The sequence below is a fragment of the Otolemur garnettii genome, unplaced genomic scaffold, assembly GCF_000181295.1.
Source record: "Otolemur garnettii isolate 467f Iridium unplaced genomic scaffold, OtoGar3 scaffold00047, whole genome shotgun sequence".
NCBI classification, from domain to species: domain Eukaryota; kingdom Metazoa; phylum Chordata; class Mammalia; order Primates; family Galagidae; genus Otolemur; species Otolemur garnettii.
The window spans coordinates 6,919,287-6,931,837 of record NW_003852442.1 but is presented as its reverse complement, the minus strand read 5'-3'; the positions used below and the strand labels follow the sequence as shown (position 1 = coordinate 6,931,837).

At 49.6% G+C, this 12,551-nt stretch overlaps 2 protein-coding genes across 3 annotated transcripts in view; both read left to right on the top strand.

The window, feature by feature from the left end:
- The first annotated feature begins 2,460 nt into the window (after positions 1-2,460).
- MON1B (MON1 homolog B, secretory trafficking associated) lies at positions 2,461-12,220 on the top strand. 2 transcript variants are annotated; one of them, XM_023514121.1, is made up of 6 exons: positions 2,461-2,479; positions 3,224-3,381; positions 4,553-4,885; positions 5,441-6,260; positions 6,630-6,777; positions 9,370-12,220. In XM_023514121.1, the coding sequence occupies exons 2-6, from the start codon at positions 3,234-3,236 to the stop codon at positions 9,568-9,570; spliced, it is 1,650 nt and encodes a 549-aa protein (XP_023369889.1). In that variant the 5' UTR covers positions 2,461-2,479; positions 3,224-3,233; the 3' UTR covers positions 9,571-12,220. The 2 variants fall into 2 exon arrangements, with proteins under 2 accessions (XP_023369889.1, XP_003791362.1); XM_003791314.3 differs by lacking the exon at positions 2,461-2,479 and adding an exon at positions 2,696-3,008 and having other exon boundaries at positions 9,370-10,024.
- Positions 10,671-12,551, top strand: part of SYCE1L (synaptonemal complex central element protein 1 like) — an 11,772-nt gene continuing 9,891 nt past the window's right edge. The window contains exon 1 of the mRNA XM_003791427.3: positions 10,671-10,734. Coding sequence (XP_003791475.1) covers positions 10,671-10,734 — 64 coding nt within the window. The remainder of the gene's footprint in view (positions 10,735-12,551) is intronic.

The window sequence follows — 12,551 nt, the reverse complement described above, 5'->3', positions numbered from 1 at the left end:
TTCTCAGGGTCCTCAGGGAGCCCTGGGGGCAGGGCCGGGCTGGATTCGAACCTGCCACCTTAGGTGTATGTGGCTGGTGCCTTAGCCACTTGAGCCACAGGCGCCGAGTCACATCTAAGCTTTCTTCTAAAAGTTTATAGTCTGGGCACTTACATTTATATCTGTCTTCCATTTTGAGTTAATTTTTTATGGTATGAAATAGGAGGAGCTATTTCATCCTTTTTCCTGAGGATTCCCAGTTGTCCCAGCACCGATGATTGAAGAGACTATTCTCTCCCCAGTGAATTGTCTGGATACCATAAAAAAATCAGTTCACCACACATATACAGGTTAATTTCAGGACTCTTAATTCTATTTCATTGATATGTAAGCCTATTAATATGGCAGTACCATACAGTCTTAATTTTGGTAGCATTACAACAAACTTTGAAACCAGAGTCTTCTGACATTTTTGTTCTTTGTCAACATTGATTCACCTATTCTGTGCCCCATTCATATAGTTTCTATGTTTATTATATAAATTTTGTGTATTTCATTACTTAATCTATTACCTATTGCAGATCAGGCATATGGTGCTACAGTAGCATTTGGAATTCATTACCCTAATTACAACGTAATTAAAATAATTATCATAACTAGTACCAAAGGTTTCCACTTAGCAATCGCTTAAAGTATGCTGTGCACCCCTACTCTGTCCACCTCAAAATGATAGGGTCTGGCTCAGCGCTTGTAGCTCGGCAGTTAGGGCGCTGACCACATGCATCGGGGTTTAAACCAGGCCCAGAGCAGACAAATAACAATGACAACTGCCACAAAAAAAGCCGGGAGTTGTGGAGGGCACCTGTAGTACCAGCTACTTGGGAGGATGAAGCAGGAGAATCGCTTAAGCCCAGGAGTTTGAGGTTGCTGTGAGCTGTGATGCCACGGCATTATACAAAGGGCGATAGAGTGAGACTGTCTCAAAAAAAAAAAAAAAAATGATAGGGCCTGTTATGTCTTTGTTTCACAGGTGGGGAAACTGAGGCCAGAGGCACTTGGTAGCCCATGCCCAGGAGGGCTTTCAGTCCACAAGCAGCACCAGGAGAGAGTTTGAACTCTGGGCTCCCTCACTCAGCATCACCCCCAACCCCGTGGCAGGGATCCACAAGGCTTCCCCTTCTTGTCTTCCCCTCTCCCACACTCTTTTCCAGAGGGATCACAGGAAGTGACCGCCTGTTCGCCCAGCTGCCCAGAAAAGAGTTCGAGCCCTCCAGCACCAGGTGAGTGCCCACCAAGGCTTCCTCCCTCTACCCTTGCCTAGGGCCCAAGGAATTTTCCTTCAGCTCCAGGAAGGCGTGGGGATCATGGGGGTGTCAGAGCTGGGGACTCTAGGTCAGAGGTCTGGTGCCACTGTTCTGGCCAGGAAGAGAAGGTGGGAAATCAGCAGCAAACACCAGTAAGAAATTTAAACAACTGGGTGGCACCTGTGACTCAAAGGAGTAGGGCGCCGGCTCCATATGCCGGAGGTGGCAGGTTCAAACCCAGCCCCGCCCAAAAACTGCAAATAAATAAATAAAAAGTATAAATCTAAACAACGACTGAGACCCAAAGACTTAGAGATGTCTTTTAGAGACAGAAAGAGCTGGAGATAAAGAAGGAGAGAACACAGAGATACAGGCACACTCAGACAGGGAAGTTACAGGAAAAGACACACAGACACCAGAATAAAGGAGATGGGCAAGTCCAGAGCAGGCGCGTCTACATGGCTCTCGCCCTCACACAAAAGCTGTCAGATATAACCGCCCTCTCCTGGCTGCCTAAGCCCTTTGCAGCTTTCAGGATGAGGCTGCTGATGCCACCCGATCTAGCTGCCGATCTAGCTGCTTCACGTCTCTGTCTATTGAAGACCTTCTAGGGTCCCAGTGGGCAGTCGCGCCCACCCTCATCAAGATAGCCAATGAAAGTGTGCTGAGGCCGGCACGGCCTTGTCTTCAGCCAACCAGGATTCAGAGACTTCTCAAGGCCGCGCCCATAGCCTCTCCCCTCGGAGTTGGAATCTGCGTGGCTCCGCCCACAGAACCTGTCTACGCACGTGGGGTCAGCCCGGCCTTCGCCGGTCTGGATACATCCTCATCAGCCTAAGCTATGTCTTTGTAACTCCATTACCCGGCGCCACGAGGTTCCAGAGGCGCAGAACCTTTTGAGTGGCTGAACACAGAAACACCCACGACCACTTCGCATTTCAGAGGCCTGCCTTTTACTTTAGGATCCGAGTCCTACAGGCTGAATAGACCGTGTACGGCACGCTGATTGGAAGCTGCAGCTGCCCGTCTAGCATTTATTCCTCTTCTCTCTGCCCTACCCCTGCCTTTTTTGGTGCATAAGGGAAGGAAAAGTTGCTACAAATTCTGGAGGAGCGCGTTTGTTAGTCCTGCACAGGTATCCCTGAAGGCTCAGGCGCAAGAGTCCTAAAGTGAAGAAGGCTCAAGCCTTTGATTGGGTCAGTAAGATGTCAGTCAAGGGATGGGCGGGTGCAAACGCAAAACAGCACGCAGTACTGATCGTGGTACTACCGGGACGGGTGGGAGGGAGGAGACAGCTGGGAGAGCCGGCTTCTCTGGATTGGGCCAGAAGGGAGCCGATCCCGCCCCCCAGGCTGCGGGATTGGCTAGGGCGAGCCGCTCCCCAGTCGTGCCGACAGCCTTCAGCACAAGTGGGCTTTACTTGTCCCTCTCAGTAGCAGTAGCCAGGTCCGTGGGAAGGCGTGCAGAGGAGGCTCACTGGGGTCTGAAGCAGATCCATCGTAGACCCAGAGTGGCGCGCGCCATCTCAACTGTGAGGGAACACCGGTAGGCGGCGGGAGAGGGACGCCGGGGGGGAGTGAATAAAGCTCCGCAACCGGAAGTGCCTTCTGGGAGGCGTCGCACCCGGAAATGTGGCAAATCTCCAGCCGTACCCGGAAGTGTGATGTTGCGGCCACTACGGGGAAGTAATGGTGTCCGGCCAATTGAGATACTGGATTAAAACAGGTGTTTATGTATCTTCATTTCCTGAGGCCCGATAGACTTCCCTTTTTGGAAAGTGTTGGCGGGTGCAGGCATGTGGTCGTGGTTTTGAATGACTCATCCTGTTGAAAACCGTGGGGAAACGAGCAGTAGGCGTGTGTCCAAGGGGGCCTGACTCCATAAAGGCTTTTAAGAAGTTTCTTCTGCCGGTCGTCACCCTCGATTCCCCTCCCTCTCAGGGATGTGCAGATGGAGGCCGGAGGAGACACTGCTGCCCCAGCCCCCGGGGGCGCAGGGGGCTTGGAGGACACGCGGTTCCCCGGTGAGGAGACTGATGACAGTGAGGGGGTTCACGCCGGCCCGCCACATCTCGGAGACGGGGACCTGGAGGAAACAGGTATGTTCTCTCCTCTCAGGGGCCTTGGAAGAATTCCTAAGTGTTGTCACTGTGCCGAGGATGGGTACGGGGTAAGGGGAAAGTTCAGTGGGAGATCAGTCAGAGGTCTTTAGAGTTCAGGGGGAAGCAGCTTAAACCATAGGAAGAAGTCATGAAGACTCATGTAGTTTAAATCACTGAGGAAAGAAAAGGAAATTATTGGTGTCGACAGATATTCTCTATGGATTTGGTGTGAGTTTAGGTCATTGAGAAATCAAAAGGGACTATTGGTGTCAAAGAGGATCAGTGGGGATTTAGGGTGTTTAGGTGAAGAGGTGAGCTAAAGAAAGCCAGTAGACCCCAAAGGGGCTATTTAGAAGTTAACGTTTGGGGGGGAGTATGGTGTTGAGTAAGTCATTCAGGTGGGAAAAGGGATTAGTGGGGTTCACTAGACACTCAAAGGCTATTTATGTTTACACCAATGGTGGGTTGTTGGGGAGCCTTTAAGGAACCGAGTGTTAGCAAATGTTAATGGTGGTGGGGAGGTGGGCATAAGTGATATTGTTTGAAGAGTCAGGGAATCGGTAGGAGAGTCTTTGAAGAATCAGATGTTAGTGGATGTGTAGAGGATGTGTAAAGGTTCACTGCGGGAATCACTGGACGTCACTGAGAAAAGGAGTCACAGGGAAGGCTCAGTGGACATAACATAATAAATGGGGGATCTCTGAGGACTTATAGACAGGTAATGGCAGTTACTGGGAGGAGGTAATTGGTATTTGAGGACATGGAGTGTCAGTGAATGTCAGTGAGAAAATGGGAGAATATGCAATTTTGAGGCTTTTTGAGGAAATTAAAGAGGCATGGCTGCAAACAGGTAATGACAATGGTCACTGGGAAGGGCATTGTATTGTATTAAAGTCCTGTGTGTTAATGGGTATTATGGTGATTATTGAGGGGAAGGGAGTGAATATCAATGAAAATAAAGAGGTCAGGGGAGTCAGTGGATTTCACTGGGAGGGTCCCAGGGCAGTCTTTGGTCATTGACAGGCAAGGGCAACACTTGGAGGTCTGTCAGCAGGTAGAGTCTCCCCTTTCTTTGGGGACTGTTAGGGATTTGGTGGGTCCCTAAGGACATGAAGTTATAGAAGGAGGTGTTATACAGGCAGATGATCCACCAGGGGCTCCTTTTCAGGATCCAAGGCCAAGGACCAACCACACAGCCCATCACCACTGCTTCATTCAGAGGGCCCATCAAGTACCCGTACCTGTCAGCTTTGGGATTCTGCAGCCTCTGAGAGTAGTCCCATGGGCAGCCCTGAGAGTGGCTCTGGAGGCCAAGGCGGGGATCCCAATGATGAGGACTGGCGCAGCCAGCGGAAGCATGTGTTTGTGCTGAGTGAGGCTGGCAAGCCCATCTACTCACGGTACGGTAGTGTGGAGGCGCTGTCAGCTACCATGGGTGTGATGACAGCCCTGGTGTCCTTTGTGCAGAGTGCAGGAGATGCCATCCGCGCCATCTATGCTGGTGAGCAAACAGGCGGGAGGGAGAATGGGGGACAATGGGAATATGGCTCACTGGCTGGAGGATTGTTTAGCCAGCCATGGGTAGGTCTGTCATATTTGTCTGCCTGAAGTGCTACCCAGCCAAGGGTGAGTGGGCGTGTGTGGGTGGTCAGCCAGGAGTCCATCTCTCTGTTGGCCTGCTATGTTCTGAGTGATTGATTCCCTGGGATCTAAGGGACAAGCTGGATAATTCTTCGTTGCCTTAGAGCATGACTGAGGGGGCTGTTTGGCTGAATTGGGTGCCTTTTTGTTCTATCAGTCCTGGCTCCTTCTCTCCACAGCCCTACCCATGCTCTGTGTTGTGTGGCTAACCTACCTGATCCCTTGACCCTCCCACCATATCTCTACACATGTCCAACTCCCCTAGATTGTCCGTACCTTGGTTTGGGTACCCATAGAGTGACTGTGTGGACTTGGGACAGGTGTGCGTGTGTGTTTGGGGGAGAGCAGCCTGTGCCCCTCTGGTCACTCCTGATCCATCTCTACCCACCCCTGGCCCACTCCCTCCCTCCCCCAGAGGACCACAAGCTGGTGTTCCTACAGCAGGGCCCACTGCTACTGGTGGCCGTGTCACGGACAACCCAGTCAGCAGCCCAGCTGCGAGGGGAGCTGTTAGCTGTGCACGCTCAGATTGTGAGCACACTGACACGTGCAAGTGTTGCCCGCATCTTCGCACACAAGCAGAACTATGACCTCCGCCGCCTGCTGGCTGGCTCCGAGCGCACACTGGACCGACTTCTGGACAGCGTGGAGCAAGATCCTGGTGCCCTGCTCCTCGGGGCTGTGCGCTGTGTACCCCTTGCCCGCCCGACACGGGACGCCCTGGGTGCGCTGCTCCGGCGTTGCACAGCTCCTGGTCTGGCGCTGTCAGTGCTGGCAGTTGGCGGTCGACTGGTCACAGCGGCCCAGGAGCGGAATGTGCTGGCCGAGTGCCGGCTGGACCCAGCTGACCTGCAGTTGCTGCTTGACTGGGTGGGCGCACCAGCCTTTGCAGCAGGTGAGGCATGGGCACCTGTGTGCCTGCCCCGCTTCAACCCCGATGGTTTCTTCTACGCCTATGTGGCCCGCCTGGATGCCATGCCTGTATGTCTGCTGCTGCTGGGCACCCAACGTGAAGCCTTCCATGCCATGGCCGCCTGCCGGCGCCTGGTTGAGGATGGGATGCGTGCCCTTGGTGCCATGCGTGCCTTTGGAGAGACTGCCAGCTTCTCTAATGCCTCATCACCCAATGCCCCAGCCTACAGTGTGCAGGCTGTGGGTGCACCTGGCCTCCGGCACTTCCTCTATAAGCCACTGGACATCCCCGATCACCACCGCCAGCTACCCCAGTTCACCAGGTAGGCCCTGATCCTATGGGCAACTGGCTAGGTGGAAAAGCTTGTCTAACCAGGAGGTTCAGCGTCTCACACATATGACTTGAGAGTGAGCCAGCCATGCTCTAGGAGGGAACTGAACAGGTCTCTGTCTGATGGTAGAGACTCACCCACAAACCTAAAAGAATGCACCTATCTATAGAAAGGGAGAACTAGTACTCAGGGAGTCTAGTTTGATGGGGAAAGCTTGGCCTCTAGTCACTGAGAATTCTCAAGTCTGACGGGAGAGATTTGACTCTCTGACTTAGTTGAAATCCCTAGAATGAGAGAAGAGATGGGCCACCCAAGAGAGCCCTGGACTGACCTTGCTTCCCGCCTCCCTCTTCCTGGCAGCCCTGAGCTAGAGGCCCCGTACTGCAGGGAGGAGGAGCGACAGCGGCTGTCAGACCTGTACCACCGCCTGCACGCCCGCCTCCACAGCACCTCCCGGCCCCTACGTCTCATTTACCACGTGGCTGAGAAGGAGACACTGCTGGCCTGGGTGAGTTGAGCAGGGCTCTGAGTAATTCCCCGCTTAAGCCTCCTCCGCCTACATTGTGTTCCTTCCAGCCATAGCGCCTACATCAAGCACATGATGCTTCTGCTGGGCTGTATTGCCTGCAACACTGTCCCTCCCATTACACGTTGTGTCTGCAACCCTGTATTAACCTTCCCTTTAGCAACCACTGCAGTGTCTGACTTTCCAGAGGCCCCGTTAATGGCCATCCCTGTGTCTGCTGATTCGTCATGGGCCTCTCTGGTGTGTCTGGAGGTACCCCATTAGCCACCAGCTCATTTTGACTCCATGAGTCCTCAGCACTGCCCATACGCTATAGGCTTGGCCATATGCTATGCCCTCTACCTAGGGTGGGTATCCTCTCCTAGGGTCTCCTCTGGGTTCTAGCTCTCACTTCCTGTGGGTTTGTTAAAGGTCAGCTACTCAGGGAGGCCACTGAAGGTAAAGCCAACAGAAATGCACCTTCCCCCAGGGCCCTGCCAGTTAGCACATGACTTATTTAGTAATTTATTGTATGTCTGTTATATGTCAGGCATTCATTGGGGCTAAGGATTGTATTTAAATTTTTTTTTAACTTTCATTTTCAGGTAATTTTGGACTGGGAAAGAAGTTACAAAAATAGTATAAAGAATTACTAGAAGGGAGCCCTTTATGTAGTTAACATCTTATATAACCATAGTAAACTTAAGAAATTCAGGAAACTAACATTGGTACAATAACATCTGATCCACAGACTTTGTGCAGATCTCCCTGATTGGCCCACTCATGTCTTGTCCCTGGTCCAAAATCCAGTGAAAGATCCCACAGTAGATTTATCTCTGTGTCTCCCAGTCTCGTTTATTGCAGTATAGTTTCTTCTTTTTTGTCTCCAGTGACCTTGGCACTTTTGTAAAGTACCAGCCAGTGAGCTTGTAGAACGTCCCTCCACTTGGTTTTTGTAATGTGGTATCATGAGTAAATTGAGGCCATGCATTTTTGGAAAAAGTGCCCCAGAGTGATATTGTACTCACTCTGGCATCATATCAGGAGGTACAAGATGTCTTTTCCTCCGTTGATGCTGTCACTTTTGATCACTTAGTTACAGTGGTGTCCTCCGCATTTCTCCAGTATAAAATTAGTATTGCCCCCTTTTTAATTAGCAATACCTGTAGTCATTATGTCGCCATCCTGTTTTTCTTTATACTTTTGCCCACTGATCTGCCAGGTGGTGATTTTTCTGTTACTCCTTCTACCTTTATTGGTTGAGATTTTACTGTAAGGGAGAAATTTTCTTTCTCCAATTGTTGAATTTTTAATTTTACAACAGTACGTTTTAGCTCATGGGTTTTTCTTTAATTCAGTAGGCTAAAATCCTTTTCTAGCATTTAGTTTGGCGCTCACATTGTCTCTGCTTTAGCCACTGGGAGCCCTGATGTAGCCAGGCCAGTCCCTGTGTCTCCTTGGCACGTCCCCCTCACTATGTGAGCATGCCTTGCTTGACTTTCTCTGCACCAGTCCTGGATTCTGTCATGTTTAAGGATTCATTGTACATTTTAGTGGAGTCTGGTATTTAAAAAAACAGATATGGTAGCCCCAGGATTTTAAGTTAGCTGGTTAGGGGAGAGATGGCACCTTAAATGGGGCAGGAAGGTAAAGGGCCGTGTGAGTATCTGGAGGAAGATACACCTGGCAGAGGGAAAGGACTGCAGATGCTCTGTGGTGGGACTGAGTTTGGCTCTATTGGAGGAACAGCAAGGAAAGGCTGGCATGGGGAGGCGCCTGTGGCTCAGTGAGTAGGGCGCCGGCCCCATATACCAAGGGTGGCGGGTTCAAACCCAGCCCCGGCCAAACTGCAACAAAAAATAGCCGGGCGTTGTGGCGGGCGCCTGTAGTCCCAGCTACTTTGGGAGGCTGAGGCAGAAGAATCGCCTAAACCCAGGAGTTGGAGTTTGCTGGAGCGACTCCACTGCACCCTACCAAGGGCGAAAAAGTGAGACTCTGTCGCTACAAAAAAAAAAAAAAAAAAGAAAGGCTGGCATGGCTGGAACTGAGGGAGTAAACAGGAGAGCCATGGCAGGTGGCCCAGAGAAGATGCTGGTGACATGGTGAGCTCAAGTTTCTCAGGCTGGTGTGAGGACTCATTTGAGTTCCTCTTTATACAGAGTGGCCATAAAGTACATGTGCAAGTTAAAATAGACAACCCTTTATGCTCAGATCAAAGCACGCGTTCATGAAGCTTAGAGCAGGATCGTGTATACAACTGCTAGTGACTAAATGTTAAGAATTGTGGGTCTTATTGTTCCCAGCCCACAGATGAGCAAACTGAGGTCCAGAGGGTACCCACACACACAGCCAGCATTATCCAGTTGAAGCTACCAGGTCCACCAGACCCCTTGGCCCAGCTGAGAACTCCTGGCCCACCTATGACAATAACAAAACCCTCCCTCCCTTAGCCAGTGTCTAGGCAGCACCAAGTAGACTTGCTGTCGGGTACATCTTCCAAGTAGCAGGAGGCAGACATAGCCCTGGGTTGAGGTAGCCAGGATCGTCCATGGACAGCTCTGGCCCATCTGACTCTGCCTCTTCCTCATTTCCCAGGTGACCTCCAAATTTGAGCTCTATACCTGTCTCAGCCCCTTGGTGACCAAGGCAGGGGCAATCTTGGTAGTGACCAAACTCCTGCGCTGGGTGAGGAAAGAGGAGGACCGGCTCTTCATTCGTTACCCGCCCAAGTACTCCACGCCTCCAGCCACCTCTATGGACCAAGCTCCCCATAATGGCTTGTTCCCCGGACTCTGAGAAACAGAGCTCCCAAACTGGGCAGTGCTTGGAGCAACCACCTTTGGTTTTACCTTCTGTCTCCACCCTGGAAATGCGGATGTGGGTGTGTCTGGCTGGTCATTGTCTTCCCCAGGCAATGGGGCAAGATCTGAGGGCCTTCTGGCAGCAGCCCAGTGAGCAGGCTGCTCTCCAGCCCACCAGTGCACCTCCCTCTCTGAGGAAACCCTGTGGCTTCTCTCTCCCTTCCCTCCGCCTCACTTCCTCCACTTGGATGGTGTTCCAGCCTCTGTCACAGGCTGTCCTCTCTAAACGTTGCTTCAGGGGTCTGCTGCCTCAATGAAATCTCAGCCCACAGTGCCCAGGGCTGGCCAAGGGCTCAGGGGTGGCCCAAAAGGGTTGTGGAACTGGGCATGCAGGGGCAGCTTGGCACGGGCTTATTTTAAAGATAAAACTGTACATGAAAGGCCTACAACCAACCTTTAGGAGGCTAGTTCCTTCCTTTGCCCTTCATGTACTCCTGTTCATCTTTGCCCTGCCAAAAATACCCCCATCAGTGCTGGCAGCTGCTAATATTAATAAGAAGGTGACCTTGTGTCTACCTGTGTAACCCAGGGTGTACAGCACGTGACTTCTCACCGTGGCTGGGATCCAGCCTTTTTACAGAGGGGGTGCACTCAGCTTCTAAGGCTCATTTTACTCATCTGTAAAACAGATAACTAATCCTCTCCCATAAACTCTTTAATGAAGATTTGTAAACACAACGGGACTTAACTGGTGTACCACCACACAGCACACACACATTTGTCTCAGGCCGACAACCTGCACAACTCGAGCAATCTAAAGCAGGAAAGACCTCCTCACGATGTCTTGTGTACACACAGCCCTCACTCCCCCACTGGCCGACATCCCAAGCCCTGCCCTTATTCCACTAATTGAAGTCATAGCCTCGTACACGCCTCTGTCGATCAGGCGGGCCAGGCATTCTGCGCTTGCCCAGAACCAACGTCTGACTTAGCTGGGTGGAATGATGGCCCAAACGCGGGCTGTACGCATGCGTGCTGCAGGGCTCACGTGGGGTATTTTTAGCCAATTGTCGGGTAAGGCTGAAGAGTTGGAAAATGGCGGGGAAGTTGGAGTCCTTGCGCGGGGAGTCGCCACCAGCCGCCGAGGACGCTGAAAGCGGTAAGGGCAAGCATTTCTCTCCTGTCCAGGGCAGAAAGGCAGAAGGATTCCTATTATTAGTTATAAAACAATAATAGCAGTAGTGTTTATTTTCTTTTTAAGAGAAATTTTAAGCCTTTTGTAACTTTTAACCTTTCCCCAAAGTGGAGATAAAAAATATGCACATTGTCATCATTTAGGTTAGGTCTTGCCAACTTTATTGACTATATTGCTTATTTTAAAGTAAATACTAAATACTTAAGTATGCATCTCTTAAACGAAAGGGGGGAGGGATGTTCACAGAAATCTCCCCGCAGCAGCCAACCCGTAGGAAAACTAGCCGTAATGCCCCAGCCCATTTTACACCCCGCTGACATCGCACTTTGCCTGAACTCTTTAATCAAAAGTGGCCCACCCCCAACACAAGTTTTTTCCTCAAGGATGTTGATTTGAATAATGACGCCTCAACCCCTAAGGGGGCTGGGGACGATTTTGCCTAGAAAGAACTTACTGGAAGTTGCGGTCCAGCCAAAAAACAAACTCAAAAATCTCCCAAGGCAATAATCCTCTGGTATGCCTTGGGTGGTAGCATTTTTTTCATTATAGAAATTTTCCAAATGTACCAAAGTAGAGAAAATAGCATGATGAATGTCCATGTATCCATCACTCTGGATGTATCCATCACTCTGCCCTCCTTTTATCTATAACTACCGGTTCTGCACACTCTTTAAACTGCCATATTAACAAACATTAGATTACTACTTACCCATACAAACATCAGGAAAGTGATTATTGTCTGTCCTTGGAGGTGAGCGCTGTGAGAACTCTGTTTCTCCAGCACCTGATACAATGCTTGCTTGGCATATGATAAGTTCTCAGTAGTTAAAAATGAATACATAAATAATGAAATAACTTCAAAGCAGAGTGCTCCCTTAGATTAGAGCCACCTGTAGAGTGTCAGCATTCAACAAAGAACAGATGGAAATAAGACCGATGTAAGTAGATCTCATTTATTTAGCATAGAGCTGCCATGGTGATTAAAAAAAAAACCATTTAGTAGCAACCTTTCAAATTCTTCAAAATTGACATTGTGATTGACACCAGCAAGGGAGAAATTTGAAAAATGTATCAAGTCACTTTCTAACCCATCAAATTGGCTTTATAAAGGAATTGATAATATCTAATATTGATGACACAAGCCTTCGCTTGTTTCACTGAGAGAACTGACCAGTAAAGGCTTTGCTAGAAGCAGTTTGGCAAAGTATTTTTTGCATCTGAAATTCCATTCTACATCTGCAGTCGCTAGGCTAGGTAGTTAGTCATAGGGGGTACATTCAGCCCTAGGAATGGCCTTCAGAATGTTGTTGATAGAGACAACACCAGGAACAATCACAGAAGTGGCTAAATCTAGTCATATACATACTATGGGATGTCTATACAATGGCTTTTTGTAAGAGGCAAGAAATAAATAATTCAAATTAAATTCCAATTAAATTTGAATTATTTAAAATTAAATTGTAAGTGGATAAATCATTATTCACTGATACAGAGTAAGCTCCAAAAGAGATCATATTTTGGTTAGAGAAGAGCCATTTGGGATCTAAGCAATAAAGAAAGTGGGTAGAGCCCTAAGTGAGTGAATTTCTCAGAAGACGTATCTGAAGGCTTAGGCCTAAGTGATAACTCTGGACAAGGGACTTGGATTTTGGGGTGGTGCAGAGGTGCAAGTATTTTTGTGCGGTTTTTTTTTTAATGTAAGTATTAATAGTATCGTATGCTTTTAAAATGTAAGGGAAAAATTTGAATGGCATCTGAGGATCCTGTATTAATGTTTGATC